Raw genomic sequence first — 15,324 nt, 5'->3', positions numbered from 1 at the left:
CCTGTGTGTGGCACTGCATAGGCACCAGAGCGGACAGGCACACCTTCCTGAGCAAATGGTGGTGCTCCTGGCTCCCCCTGCTTCCTCAGCGCATTGTTTGGTGTTCATGCCCTGCTATGGAGCTTGGCTGAGCTCCACTGGGGTAGAGCATGCAGGAGAGCGGAAAGCAGCAGAGGCTGGTACAGTTGATGTCGTAGTCTGGTAAATCTCTTCCCCCTACCTCCTGGAGTCCCTGCAATGCCCAGGGAGTGCTGCCACGGGGCAGGCAGAGAGGAGGCTGCTGTAGAAAGGGTGTTGGCTTCAGATATTTTACTGTCTCCTTTCTTACCTATGTGATGGCGATCCCTTTCTCTCACTCTCCAGTGTGATGACCCTCCAGTTTGTGCACAAGTCCCATCTCTTCTTCACAGCTGGGAAGGACCACAAGATTAAGCAGTGGGATGCGGATAAGTTTGAGCACATCCAGACCCTGGAGGTAAAGGGGTTTCAGAGAGTGACTCGGGCCTGGGCAGCTATTTCCCCTAATGCCTGGAAGCATTGGTGGTGGTCATGTCTCACCTCTTTGCTCTGACCTGTAGGGACACCACCAGGAGGTGTGGTGCTTGGCACTCAGTCCGAATGGAGACTACATTGTGTCTTCATCGCATGATAAATCCCTGCGCCTTTGGGAAAGGACGAGGGAGCCACTTATCCTGGAAGAGGAGAGGGAGATGGTAAGAGCATTAGCCTTTTCTTGTGGTCTCCTACCAGAGACAATTCCACCTCAGTTTCTCCTCAGCCACTAAATGCGCCTTAATCTTCTGAGGATCTTACACAGCACCTAAGAGATCTCAGTTCACTGTTTACCTGTGTCTGGGAGTAAGATGCCCAGAGGTGACGGTAGTATTCCAGGGAGATTGCTAGTATTGCAGAGAGAGGCATAGTTGTCTCCAGCATTATCTTCAGGTGGCTCAGGATTGCATTGGCCGTCTTTTCTTTTCTCTTTCTCTGCTATATTGCATTGCAAACCCCTTGCTAACCTGCTCTCTGCTATGCTGCTCCCCAGCTTTCCCTCCAAAGAGACGTTTTGTTTTCCCCAGGAGTGCTGGCTGCATCTTCTCCTTTTGTTTTTCCCTTCAGGTCTTTCTAAGCTCTGCAGGCCCTGCTTAACTGTCTGCCCTCTGTGGTGTTTGGGGCACTTTCCATCAGTGACAGTGATGGGGAGTTCGTTAATTAGCTGTAGTGTGCACAGGTTGCTCTGTTCCTTAGTATGAGAGACTTGTGCAATCTCTCTGCCTGGGCCTGCCCTGGCTGCTGTGGTCATCTCCACAACTAACAGACCCAGGACTGAGAGACTTGAAGGCAGCACCTTCTCAATAGTAGGCCCATGGCTCAGGGGAGCTGGCAGAGGCCTACCTTGCCTCTTGAACTTGTGCGTCAGAGTTCACTTCTTCATCAAAGCACTCCCCAAAGAGCCAGTGCAGGAGAGCATGCCTGGCAGCATGTGCAGAGAAGGAAACGTGAAAGTCTGTGATGTCTGGCCTGACTTTTCTGTGGGGATTTTGCTGTGACCCTTATACAGCACCTCGATATCCCCAGACTGGCTCATTAGAAATGCTGGTGGCTGTAGGATGATGGATAAGCCTGCCAGAGGGAGGTAGATGCCTTTTTCTTAGGGGAGGTTATCATACATCTCTTGCATGCTCTCAGGAGCAGTGAGTTGGCCCTTCAGTGGGAGAGCCACAGCTCTGGGCACCAGAGGATGAATTAAACAGTGCTGGGGCCATACTAGTGTGAGAGGTGCCAGTCAGGCCCTGCGGGGACTGCTCCTTCCTGCAGGAAGGGCTGATGTCAGGATGTTCCCAGTCTTGTTCATGCTGGGCTGTGTCTCAGGAGGGAGCCGCTGTATCTGGATTGTCTTCATTTCAGGTTGACTAGCTGATACTAGCGATCTCCCTGGGTTGCCCCTGTGTGCGCAGCCTGCAGACTTGTTCCCCTGCCTGCCTAGCAGATGCTGGAGCTGTCACTCACTCAGCCCTGCGGTGGTGAGCCCTGGTGTGATAGTGCAAGTCAAACCCACGGTGTTGGCCTCCTGAGTTCATGTTGGGCCACTGGAGGAAAATAAACCTGGGAACCTGCATTGGGCTCCCTGCCAGCGGTGTCCCAGTTTTGAGATTGGGCAGCAAGGTTCACACGAGGCCACGGCTTTCCCAGGAGGAAGCTGAATACTTTCATTCTCATTGTTTTGCCCGCGCTACCTGCCCATGTTAACGTATTGCTTTCTCCTTCGCTGCAGCAAAGGGAAGCTGAATACGAGGAGAGTGTGGCCAAGGAAGAGCAGCCTGTGGTGAGTAGAGCTGCCAGACCAGCAGAATATTAATCAGACTAAAATGCTCATAAGCTAGTCTGGATCCGTACTTGAGAGACTTGTAAGGAGCGCTAGGGGGATGTAGTTCGCCGGTACTGGCCCAGTGTGGAGCTTAGGGAGCCTGCCACTGGAGATGCTGGCTTACAGGAGACAGAAAGCCAAGGCACTCATTAAGGAGTTCTGGGCCCTTTTCGCAAGAGCGAGGGGTCCTGGCCTTATTCCAATATAGTAACTACAGTCTGTGAATCCCAATCCCTGCCTTCTCTCCATTTCATACATCACCAGGTCAAGTCCATGCTGGGTCAGCAGTGTCCAAGGGTTGTCTCTTCAATGCCTTTGTTACGTGAGATGGATGGAAAGCAACGTGTTTAGTGCCTAGGGAGGGAGGCTTGAGTTCTTTTGCTGACTTGGTCACGGCCTCACTGTGCGACCTTGGTTAGCTTTCTCTTCGCCTGTCTTTCCCTATCCAGAAAGTCACCTGCCTCACGGGGCCATGGGGGTTAATACTAATGTGGTGCTTTCGGACTCTGGGGTGAAAGCAGTTTATTTCTATATCAATCCATTACCAGTGTAAAGCACCAATACAGGGAACTTCATGGAAAGCCAAGAACATGAGAGGATGGGGAAGGCATTGAGCTTTAATATGCATCAGGGATGTTGACTGTAGAAGGGGTTTGAGCTGCCTGGGGGCTGCATTAGCTGCTGTGTGGGAAGGACTGTAGCTTGAGACATGTCTTGTGTCTTGTAGGTGGCTGGCGAGACCCAGGGAGAGACTGGATTAGCAGGAAAGAAGACCATTGAAACTGTCAAAGCGGTAAGTTGGTGTGAGTGTTGCTAGTTCTTTTCTTGGTTCTCCAGTGTTACTGATAGGCCAGCAGACTCCCTGGAAGGGCTCATGCTTTGAGGAGTAGACATTTGAGATGTAGGGCACCGAAGTAGACTTTCCTGATCAGGCAGAGCAGTGTCACCTCCTCAGCTCGGAGAAGGAGTTTGAGTCCATCCAGAAATGTGCCAGATTGGTGCCTCCCAGAGAAGTACTAAGGCCATCTCCCTCTCTGGTACATACCCCTCCCAGCCAGCAGGCACCAGGGATGAATTAATTCATTTCCTTTTTGTAAACACAGAATTAAAAGCTTTGCATACTCTTTGGTTTAAGCCAGTTGGCTCCGCAGGCATGCCCCTGTGGTAATGGGATGATCCACCAGAAGTGTAGATTTTTGCTGTGCGTGGTCAGGGTGTGCAGGTCTAGCTAGTCAGGCATCCTGCTCCTGGCCAATCCCCGATACTTCAGAAGAAGGTGGAAATGTCTCATCATGCCCCATGGCAATTGTACAATGTTGTGGGAGGGTCCTGGGGAACCCCCCGACCCCTGTAGCAATCAGTCTGAGGCTTGGCTGCTCTTACCTTAGCAAGTAAAACTACAGAACTTAATGGTCAAAACTGACCAGCCCAGTATTCCTCTTGAAGAGAGAGTGCTTTGAGGCGTTATTCCTGGCCAGCAGGCTGGAATTGCCTGAAGATGTCAGAGGAGCATCTTGAGAGAAACACAGCACCTCAGCAGGCTGGGGAATCCTGAATGTTGATTAATTGGCTAGTGCAGGTCACATGGTTTCTACATACTAACTAGTCAGTGGTGCCATGTTTGGAATCTCATGGAATGCTCTTATCACCTCAGCATCCCCTCCTCCCGCTCCTCCCAATCAGAATATGAGCTCTGCTTTGTCCGGGCCTTTCAGTGACTGATGTGCTGCTTTTGTCCTACACAGGCTGAGCGGATCATGGAAGCTATTGAGCTGTACAGAGAAGAGACTGCAAAACTGAAGGAGCACCAGGCCATATGTAAAGCTGCTGGGAAAGAGGTGAAGAGACCTGGGCATGGATATACCCAGTGGAGTGTGAATGTCTCCAGCCAGCTCCATCACCTCAGGGAAGAAGCTAAGCAGGCAAATAAAGAGTTGTGGCAGCTAGAGATGGTCAGTGAAATCCATCTCCTGGCAGAAGGGCAGCATCATTCCCTAGTGCACAATTAGCAGTGCATTTTCTGTCCTGGTTTTTAGTGTCCCAGACTGCACTGGGGATTCTGCCTCTGCCCTTGGGGAGATTATTCTATTGCCTAATAGAAATCTCTGCCAGGAGGTTTTTCCTATCATCCAGCCTAGCTGTTCATTCTGACCTTCATCCGATTATTGCTAGTTATATGGGAGGCTGGTGGCTGGCTGGCTGGGAAAGAATGGAGATGTGTAAGACAAAATGCCCTGTGTGTTCTGAGAATTACACTGCTCTGGCTACAGAAAACCGCCTCTCTGCGTTGGGGGAGCTGGGGGAGTTTCCAGGAGAGGGCCTGGCAGTGTGCATGTCTCTTACTGGAAACTGTGTGCGTGTGTATGTACCTGCCTTATTCTGACCCGTTCTCTTTCTCCAGGTTCCCCTTCCTGTCAACCCCATCCTTCAGGCGTATGGAAATATTTCAGTAAGTGGGATGCCCAATTCATGGGATGTGCACAGTCTGCTCTTGGAAGTCTGGGTCATGGGTTGTCCATTCATGCTCATGAGTTCAAGAAGCAAAAATACGTTGTAATGGCAAGCTCTGAGTCTGGGCCCAGACTTTCGACTCTGAGCACTTGACAGGTCAGATCATGCCCAGAAATTCTCTGTAGGTTTGGCAGGTGCAGTATCTGCTCTCTGTTGAAGAGTTGTTGCTTACTGGAGACCTGTCTGCTGTGTTGCTGTGACCCATGTAGCAGTAGCTGGAAGCCAGTTTTTCTTTAGGAGACCATGGAAGTTTCAGTTCCTACAGCCTCATTTCTGCTCTTGCCATGGTGGGGTGGCCCTGAGTGGAATTTAGAGCTCTGCCTTAGACAGACTTATTTTGGAAAGCTTGGTGGGACTCAAATTGTGGAATTTTTGTTTAGGCTTCTCAAGATATTTTAATTGAAATTCCATGTAGATCTAAAATGTCACTATTACAGCATTTGAGTGCTCGTGTAACCCACTGGGTTCTGCCAGCTCAGAGCAGTTTTCACATCTAGATACTAGAAAGTGGGTGTTTGTGTATAATAGTACATAGAAATGAAAAATTCTGAGCTTGTGTGTACATTTATATTCCAGTTGTTATGACATTGCCAGATTTGTTCCTCCCATATTAAACAAGTCTATAAAGTCTCTGCATACACACTAATGAATTTTTTAGGCACCCTGTAGAAATCCTTGTCACTCCTTCATTCTCTCTGTACAGTGAACGAACGGTGCTTGAATCTCTCTCTCAGATAGAGTTGCCTTTTTTCTCCTGCTACTTCGCAGCGGGAGGCTTAGTCTGCTGTGCAATTTGTGACACAGGAAGTGCTGTTCAGCAGGTGAATTAGAGAAGCTGGGACTAGTAACACTTTTTAGGTAACTAGTTTTTGTGAGTTTTTTTTAATATAATTTAACAGCTTTAGTGTAAATGCTGTTTATCCATATTGCACAGAACTCATTCCACTAAATTTCAGAACTTGTATAAAATGGATAAACACTTTATATTCAACCTGCTAAATTATTACAAAAATCTCATCAGTACTAGAGTTTTCTGCAAGCAGCTTGTTTCATTCCTCCTGAGCAGCCCTCTGTGTCCCAAACTGTCAGCGGATGGGAGATGCGGTTTCTTTCTGTTTCTTTTCATTTTGATTGTATTTAACAACTCTTAAAAGCATGTTCCTGTGTTTCTATAACTAACATGCTTTAGATTCATTTCATCTAGTGCAGTGGTTTTCAAATGGGGGTACGCAAGCTCTCATCAGGGGAGTATGGACGAATAAGCCTATAATGGTGGACAATGCCATGAAGACTTGTAAGAAAGACTTGGTAATCTAATCATAGGTATATTATGATCCTATCTCAGATGGGAGTATGCGGTAGACTACAGTATGTGGAAAGGCCCTAAAAAGTTTGAAAACCACTGATCTAGTGCTCCCCTCGGGGCACTTCCTGACATGCCAAGCCGATGCTGTTTCCTTCTATTACAGCCTTCAGCATATGTGCTCGAAGTTTTCAAGAAAGTCAAGTCAAGGTGAGTCTCATGAGGCTTTTTGCTGAGCAGAGTTTGCTTTTGAGCAGTGAAGCCTGGCTCTGGTTGGAGTTTTGGATTGGCCACTTATATTGGAGGTGGGCAACGGAAGAAAGGCTCGTGTGAGTGTCACTGGTAGACTTGAAGTCATTTCATGTATTCCATGGGTAATTCTAATACGAAAGCCACCTCTTTGGGAATGAGTGCACACTGCGGCTGTAGAGAGTCTGCAAGTGGGGAATAAAAATAATTCCTTCCACAGTGAGAGTTGGCCGAAACTTGTCCATGCAGGTCGGCCAGGAGCTCTTTTACTCAGTGGAATGAAAGGAAGCCAGTGGGATGTTTCGGGTAGGCAGAGCTGTCTGGTGTCTTTCCCACAGGGCAGGACTGTCTGTCTCCCACCCAAATGCTGTCTACCTGCTCCCTGCCCTAGGCAATGTCAAAGAAACTGTATTCCATCCAAATGGTCCTGGCTTTCTTCAGTCTCCTTCCTCAGAGAGGGGAGCTGCCAGGTTGGACCATGCCAAGGCTGAGCAGCTTTGCAGAGCATGTCATGCCTGGTCCGGGGCCCATTCTGCAGCAGGGCAGTGGCTGTTGGTGCAGTGTGTTCTGTCCATGGCTGCTGTCAGTCATCCTTGTCTCTGCGCTCTCTCCTCAGTGAGCTGGAGGAGTCTCTGCTAGTGTTGCCCTTCTCGTATGTGCCTGACCTGCTTGTGCTCTTTAATGAGCATATCCAACGGGGCTTGGAGGTGGAACTCCTCTGCCGTGCGCTCCTCTTTCTGCTCAGGTGAGTCAGGAAGGTTGCTTCGTCCTCTTACCTCACTCGCTAGTTTTAAGTCCAGCAGGGTGGTGTGTTGACAGCCAGACCCACTGTTCCTTGTCTTCTTTGTAGCTAGTGAGGAGCCTTTGATCTCCTGGGCTATGAGCCAGCACTTCCCCCAGCTGTGTTCACCTGAATGCCTGTTGTCCCATTCTGCCATGCTGGGAAGGGACGTGGGCATACGGGGTAGGTCTAGGTGATATTCTGAGGTACTGCGGGATGAAGTACATCTTGCCTGGGCCTGTGGAGGATGAACTTGAGCTTTCTCTCCTGCCCCTGGAGTCCTGCCTGGCAGAGTTGGTCCTATGTCCCCCGTATTTTGGAGGAAAGGTCCCATCACCCACAATGTATGTGACGGGGCTGTTGTCAGGACTGTGTGCACAGCCAGGCTGGGTCAGGAGAGGGAACATGGGTCTGGCTAGTATGGCCCAAACGGGGCTGCCAGGTATTGTGTCAGAGTTTGAGATTTCAGAGCTCTGAAGTGCTGATGAAGCTGGGAATTGCATCCCTGATGCCAGCATGGGCTGATGGCCCATCTCAAATCCAGCTCACCCAGAGCAGCCAGCTAGGTCTTTAGCCGCTGTGCTGTAAAAAGAAACTTTATGAAATAGCCCCTGTTTCTTTTCCAGTCCGCCTCTTTTGTAATATTGATCTCATTTGTTTGCACTCTGATCCATCTCCTGGGCCCAACTCAGTGGGGTGTGCACCATGTAAACACAATTAAGAAAAGCCCTCACTTTGTCCTCCTCCTGAAGTCCCTTGGCCTATCGGAATGTCACTCTGCATCTAACTGGGGCACTCTCTCTGCCTGGCTTGTTCTTCAGGATACACTTTGGGCGCATCACAAGCAATCAGCTGCTCGTGACAGTGATAGAGAATCTGAAGAAAACCACCATTTCCAAAGTCAGCGAGGTCAGGGTGAGTATCTGCAGCGCCCCCCTGCCCAGACTCTGGCATAGTGACTCTACTAGCGGTTACAGAATGCATCGCTTTTGTCTCAAAGGGCATGCTAAGTCCAGTGTCCCCATCTGACTCTTCCCAGCGTTCCAGTAGCCTGGCCCTTTGTCATGTTTCTGCTGCATGTGGGGGCGGCAGGCTGGTTCCTGGCTATAACACACAATGCCTCCATTCCCTTTGATTTTGCTGTGTGGTTTGTTCAGACTTTACTCACCAGTATGAATGTACTTTGTATACAGGACACTCAAACCTCTCATGAAAGGGAAACTATCTTCACCTTTGCCGTGGGCTGATGTGATTCACAAGTAACCTGGAATGGGGGAGGTGGTGTCCTACCAGGGCTGAGTCAGCTAATTGCTAGCTAACTTTCAGAAAGTGGGTTGTAGCTCCACCCCTCTTTAATACAGAGGAGTGGAGAACAGAGACTCCAACTCCCAGAATGCAGTGCTCTCTCTTATTCTGAGCGGTAGCTGGGGTCTGGCCATTCTTCTGTGTTGATGAAGTTGGCTGTAGGCTGCATTGCATAAATCTGTGGGGCTGCATCTTACCCGGAGATGGTGAAAGCACTAGTGTCTATTTGGGCCAGGGAGCAGGAATCCTAGGGGATGCTGACTCCCGGCTACTAGCAAGGTTGAGGAATACCCAGAAATGCACTGACCATCTGTCTTTGCAGAATGTGCTGGGCTTCACTATGGCTGGGCTGCAGTTCCTGAAGAGAGAGATTGAGGCCAAGGACGAGGTGACTTTCTTTGCTGATGCGACCGACCGTTTTGAGGAGAAGAGGAGGAAGAGGAAGAAAAAAGAGAAGCTGGTTCTCGCGATGGTGTAGCTTTTGCTGTCCCTAAGGCAGGGCAGAGCATGGGGCTCATGAAGCCTTCATGTGTGCAAGGGAGGTTTTTTGAGGGCTAGTGGGCCCTGAAAGTGTCTGATTCAGTGGCTGAAGCGGACTCCAGCAGGTCTACTCCCACTCTTGCATGCACAGAGGGTGTGTTAATTCCCTCCAGGGCACCTCACAAACCCGAGGTGGAGTGAGTCCCATTCCCTGGCTTGGATGGAACTTCCTGAACTCCGCTGTACATGTTTACATTTGAATCTTGAATCTGAGGCCCGTCTCAAAGCTGCAGCCTGTCCCCTAGACCAGCAGTCATTAGAAATGGCTTGATTTCTTCCTCTATAGAGATATGATTTGCTCTCAGTGTTTTAACTGAGGGCTTGTCTACGCTGGCAATTTACAGCGCTGCAGCTTTCTCACTCGCATGTGAATAAACACCCCCCAAGTGCAGCAAGTTTCAGTGCTGTAAAGTGCCAGTGTAAACTGCACCAGTGCTAGGAGCCGCGCTGGTAGCTACGCCTCTCGTGGAGGTGGTTTTTTTAGCCGTGACTACACAAGCCATGTTAAAGCGCTGCCATAGCAGCACTTCAGCGTTGCTGGTGTAGACTAGCCCTGAGTGTAGTTTGCAGACTGCTCCTATAACCATGCCAAGGGGCACGTGGCAGGACTTTGTGCTTATATTGCAAAAGGGAGTAGTTTACGGGGACACTGGCTGTGTGGTCAGACTGCATTCTCATGGGCTGTTACAAGGCTTGGCCCTTCCCATCCCTGTCCCTTTAAAGTGTTACAAACAGATAAACAACAGTGGCAGTCACGGCCAGCCCTGCAGCCTGGGTCCTCCAAGGGCAAACAGGCGGGGAAGAGGTGGTTTTGATGGGATGCTGAGGGGTACCCAGGCAGCTCTCCAAGGGGAACCCCCCTGCCCAATAAAATTTCCCTTCTGCAACCTGTTGTGTGCTTTCCTCCCGGAGTGGTCACAACTAACCTCAGACCGTGGCGTCCTCAACACCATTTCCTGGGGCTACACACTGCAATTTGTTTTGTCCCTGCCCAACCACCCCTTATCCCTGTCAGTTATGGGGGATCCATCGCACGCGGACCTGTTAAAGCAGGAGGTAGGGTGACTCCTAAGCCTGGGAGTGGTGGAAATGGTACCCAACAAATTCAGGAACAAGGGGTTCTACTCCTGCTATTTCCTTATCCTGAAGGCAAGAGGGGATCTCAGGCCCATCCTGTATCTGTGGGACCTAAACCAATTCATGGTCAAGCTCAAGCTCCGCATGGTGTCCCTGGCCTCTTATCCCTTCCCTGGACCCTGGGGAGTGGTACATGGCCCAGGACCTGCAGGACACACATTTATAAATCCACATATTTGAGGGGCACAGCCACTTCCTCCATTTCCTGGTGGGACAAAACAACTACCAGTTCATGGTCCTCCCCTTTGGCATATCCACTGCCCCCAAGGTGTTCATGAAATATATGGCGGTGGTAGCAACCTATCTCAGCAGCTCCCAGTCGCAGGTGCGGGATCATATCACGCTGCTACTGTCCATGTGTGCCACCTTTGGCCGGTTAGTAAACGACACCAAGTCCATATTAGTTCCGGTCCAGCGCATAGAGTTTATCAGGGTGCTCCTGGATGCCTTGATGGCCCTGGCCTCCCTCCCACCAGACAGGTTTGAGACCCTAAAAGGGCTCATTGACTCGGTCATGAATTTCCCAGTAGCAATGGCCAGAGTGTGCCTGCAGCTCATGGGTCACATGTTGGTGTGCGCGTCTGTGGTCCGCCATGCCAGGCTCCAAATGCCCCTCCAGCTTTGGCTGGTCTCAGAGTTCTCCTAGGCCCTGGACAGGTAGGACAAAGTCCTCACTGTGGTGGGGGTTCTCCCCAAGCAACATGCTCCAAGGTGTCCCCTTTCGGGATGTGGCCCTGTTGTTGGAGCTGGTGTCTGATACATTGGGCCTGGATTGGGGAGCCCAGGTGGGGACTGTTCAGACCCAAGGGCTGTGGTCTGCCCTGGAGTTGTCCCTGCATATAAATATCAAGGGACTCAGAGTGGTGCACCTGGCGTGTGGCTTTCCGCTTGCACTTGCTGGGCAAGGTAGTCAGGGTCCTCACGGACAACACGGTCTCAATGTTCTACATCAACAGGCAAGGCAAGACCTGGTCCTTGGCCATTTGCCGCGAAGCCCTCAGACTGTGGGACATCTCCCTGAGGGCCTTCCACCTACCGGCTGCCCACAACACGCGGGCTGATTGCTTGAGCAGGGACTTCTCCCGAGACAAGTGGTCTCTCCACCCGGAAGTGGCTCACCAGCTCTTCTGAGTGGGGAACTCCCCAGGTGGACCTGTTTGTGACGAGGCAAAACAGGCATTATCCTGGTTCTGTCTAGGGGGGGGGCCTGGGACGGGGTGCTATCTCAGATGCATTCCTCCCATCCTGGCCAGACCAGTTTCTCTATGCCTTCCCCTTGTTCCCCCTCATCAGCAGGGTCCTAGAGAAGGTGAAAATGGACAGGGCACGGGTCCTCTTAATTACCCCGGCGTGGCCCTGGCAGCATTGGTACAGGACCCTCATGGGTTGGCAGTGGCCCTGCCGTGACCATTGTCACTCCGTCCAGACCTGCTCTCCCAGGACCGGGGCTGCCTCCTCCATCCCAACTGAGTGGCACTCTACCTCACAGTGTGGCTGCTCAATGGCTAGGAGCGGTCCAATGCATCCTACTGGAAAGCAGGTCGCCCTCCACATGCTGCGCCTACTTGGCTAAGTGGTCCGGGTTTGCTAGATGAGCTGCTGAGCAGGGTGTTTCCCCAGTGGTCACCCCAATCAGTCTTCTCCTGGACTATCCCCTTCACCTTAGATCCCAGGGCCTGGTGCCCTCCTCAGTGCAGGTGCACCTGGCAGCCATATTGGCCTTCCATCCACTGGTGCAGGGACACACGGTGTTCTCCCATGCTATGACTGGGCAGTTCCTTAAAGGGTTGGACTGTCTTTCCATATGATAGGCTCTCTGTCCTGCAGTGGGACCTGAACCTGGTGCTATCCCGTCTCACGGGGCCCGTTTGAACCTCTGGCCACATGCTCTTGGTCTCATCTCTCGTGGAAGGTGGCTTTCCTGGTTACGATCATGTCAGCCAGGCAGGTCTCGGAGCTCAGGGCTCTGACCTCTGAACCCCCGTACATGGTCTTCCATAAGGATAAGTTTCAGCTCTGCCTACACCCCGCATTCCTCCCTAGGGTGGTCTCCGCCTATCACATGGACCAGGACATTTTCCTGCCTATCCTCTGCCCCAAACCTCATGGATCCGCTGAGGAACGCTGTCTCCACACACTTGGTGTGCATAGGGAATTGGCTGCCTATCTGGAACTGACTAAGCCATTCAGGAAGTCCTCTCTACTGTTTGTTGCTTCAGCTGAGTGCATGAGGGGTCGGTCGATTTCCATCCAGCGCCCCTCCCACTAGATCACCTTGTGCATTCCAATTGTGAAGGCACACTCGACTCAGGCCCAAGCCTTGTTGGCTGCCTTTGTGGCCCTTGTCCCTATCCAGGACATTTGTAGGGCCTCTATGTGGTCTTCAGTTCACACGTTTATCTCGCACTATGCGACTGTCTCCCAAACGAGGGAAGAAGACGGGTTTAGCAGGGCCGTATTCTGTCCCAGGAATCTCTGAACTCTTACCCACCTCCAACAGACATAGCTTGGAATCATCTATTGTGGAATACACATGAACAATCACTCGAAGAAGAAAAGGCAGTTACTGTCAGGGTTCCTTCCCCATTCTGAACTTTAGGGTACACATGGAGGGACCTGCATGAAAGACAACCCCCCCCAAGCTTTTTTACTAGCTTAGGTTAATAGTAAGCTGCTGCCACCAAGCATGTTCCAAATCTTAGGGGAGAGCTACTTGGAACTCTGCCTTCCCCCAATATTTCCCAAGTCCCTAACACTCCCCATTTCCTGGGCAGATTTGAGACTAATTCCTCCCCTTCCACTCCTGCCCAAGTCCTTACACCCCTTTTCCTGGGTAGGCTTGAGAGTATACCCTCACCAATTAGCAGGGCCGGCTCTAGCCATTTCGCCGCCCCAAGCATGGCGGCACGCCGCGGGGGGGTCTCTGCCGCTCGCCGGTCCTGCGGCTCCGGTGGACCTCCCGCAGGTGTTGGTCCACCGAAGCCGTGGGACCAGTGGACCCTCCGCAGAGATGCCTGCAGGAGGTCCACTGGAGCCGCTTGCCGCCCTCCTGGCAACCAGCAGAGCGCCTTCCGCTGCATGCTGCCCCAAGCATGCGCTTGGCGCGCTGGGGCCTAGAGCCAGCCCTGCCAATTAGTCCTGGTGAACGAGATCCAAAACTGTTGGATCTTAAAACAATGAAAAATTAATCAGGTTCTTAAAAGAAGGATTTTATTAAAAGAAAAGGTAAGGGCTATCTCTGTAAAATCAGGATGGAAATAACTCACAGGGTAATCAGATTCAATGAGCCCAGAGGAACCCCCTCTAGTTCTAGTTTCAAAGTTACAGCAAAACAGGGATAAACCTCCCTCTAGCAAAGGAACATTTACAAGTTGAGAAAACAAAGATAAAACTAACATGCCTTGCCTGGCTGTTACTTACAAGTTTGAAATATGAGAGACTTGTGCAGAAAGATTTGAAGAACATGGATTGCTGTCTGGTCCCTCTTAGTCTGAAGAGTGAACACCACCCAAAACAAAGAGCACACACAAAAGCCACCCTCCCCGCCCCCGCCCCCGCCCCCATCCTCCAAAAGACTTGAAAGTATCTTGCCCTCTTCTTGGTCCTTTGGGTCAAGTGTCAGCCAGGTTAACCTGAGCTTCTTAACTCTTTACGGGTAAAAGGATTTTTGGTGTCTCTGGCCAAGAGAGATTTTATAGAATTGTACACAGGAGGGTTGTTACCCTTCCCTTTATAGTTATGGCAGTTACCTTTTCCATAACTGGTGTTCTTTGAGATGTGTTGCTCGTGTCTATTCCCCATCCTGCCCTCCTTCCCCTCTGTTGGAGTTTTCTGGCAAGAAGGAACTGAGGGTGGGGGGAGCACGCATCTCCTTGCTGGGGTGCTCCCCCTATGGCTACTACTAGGGGAAAAACTTCCGGCACCGGTGCACGTGGTGAGCACGCACACCTATTGTGGAATACACATGAGCAACAAATCTCGAAGAACACCATTTATGGAAAACATAACTGTCATTTACTCCAGTGTACCTGAGGGCAGCATTTGGCCTGCAGAACTTATTACTGGTGGTTACACATGTCAGTGAGAAGCCAGCTTGAGTCTCAGATCCCAGGCTGAATTTGCAGAGCAGTTAGAGAACCATTCTTTCATGTAAACTGAGCATAGGTGCTTTGCAGTTGATGGAAGGGTAAATGTGGAATTGTACATTGGTCACTTTTCAGAGTGGAATCTTTCAAGGGGTCTTAGCCTGACCCCCCATTTCTGCCAAACACAGAATACCTGTGGTGTGTGAGCCCAAGTTACTGTGTGAGCAAATAACTAGCACTGTGCATACAAATACTAGATGTGCACATACACATGACATTCTGAAAATAGGAACATCGCAGTTACCAAATCAGACTAGTGGTCTATCTTGTCTAGTATCTGTTCTCTGACAATCACCCTGGATACCCATGGAATCTGCTTGGTGGTCAGTACTTAAGATGCTTAAGGATTTATGGGACTAACTTCAGGGGGTCCTAGTTTTGAAAATCTTGGCCAGGAACCTCTCAGTGCTAAATATCCATTATTTGTTTTAAGGCACAGAATATCTTTTATAAACAAGTTTGATATATATAATCCCTGCACTGCCAACCTGATATACACTGCTTGTTCTTTGGGCAGCCATACCACAAGCTCAGAATATAGTGTTATCGAGTCATAGATTCCAAGTCCAGGTGGGATGGTTGTGGTCATTTAGTCTGATCTCCTGTATAACACAGGTCAAAGGACTTTCCTAAAAGAATCCCTTTTGAACTAGAGCTTATCTTTCAAAATAGATAAATAAAAAGTCTTGGTTTAAAAATTGCCAGCGATGGAGAATCCACCATAGGTAAATTGTTCCAATGGTTAATTACTTTCATTGTTACAAATGTACACCTTATTTCTAGTCTGAATTTGTCTAGCTTCAACTTCCAGTCACTGGCTCATGTTGTATCTTTGTCGGCAAGACAGAAGAGTCTGTTTTATCTTGATTTTGGATACTGTCTTGCATGACCTTCTCATAAACAAACTAGGGAAATACGGCCTAGAAGAAGCTACTGAAAGGCAGGTGCAGAACTGGTTGGAAAAGCTTACTCCAAGAGCTCACAA

The 15,324-nt window shown here is 50.2% G+C and overlaps 2 protein-coding genes across 6 annotated transcripts in view; one reads left to right on the top strand and one right to left on the bottom strand.

The window, feature by feature from the left end:
• The window catches only part of WDR3 (WD repeat domain 3), a 37,357-nt gene extending 27,413 nt beyond the window's left edge, over nucleotides 1-9,944 (top strand). For all 4 annotated transcript variants that reach the window (XM_050921181.1, XM_050921189.1, XM_050921172.1 and 1 more), the window contains 10 exons: nucleotides 364-475; nucleotides 579-713; nucleotides 2,276-2,326; nucleotides 3,096-3,161; nucleotides 4,114-4,206; nucleotides 4,770-4,817; nucleotides 6,349-6,392; nucleotides 7,048-7,176; nucleotides 8,034-8,127; nucleotides 8,840-9,944. In XM_050921181.1, coding sequence (XP_050777138.1) covers nucleotides 364-475; nucleotides 579-713; nucleotides 2,276-2,326; nucleotides 3,096-3,161; nucleotides 4,114-4,206; nucleotides 4,770-4,817; nucleotides 6,349-6,392; nucleotides 7,048-7,176; nucleotides 8,034-8,127; nucleotides 8,840-8,995 — 928 coding nt within the window. In that variant the 3' untranslated portion in view covers nucleotides 8,996-9,944. The remainder of the gene's footprint in view (nucleotides 1-363; nucleotides 476-578; nucleotides 714-2,275; nucleotides 2,327-3,095; nucleotides 3,162-4,113; nucleotides 4,207-4,769; nucleotides 4,818-6,348; nucleotides 6,393-7,047; nucleotides 7,177-8,033; nucleotides 8,128-8,839) is intronic.
• SPAG17 (sperm associated antigen 17) overlaps nucleotides 1-15,324 on the bottom strand; it is a 328,728-nt gene that overhangs the window by 5,985 nt on the left and 307,419 nt on the right. The window lies entirely within an intron of this gene.

Source organism: Gopherus flavomarginatus, chromosome 1 (genome assembly GCF_025201925.1).
Source record: "Gopherus flavomarginatus isolate rGopFla2 chromosome 1, rGopFla2.mat.asm, whole genome shotgun sequence".
Classification (NCBI taxonomy): domain Eukaryota; kingdom Metazoa; phylum Chordata; order Testudines; family Testudinidae; genus Gopherus; species Gopherus flavomarginatus.
This window is presented reverse-complemented; position numbering and strand designations above follow the sequence as displayed.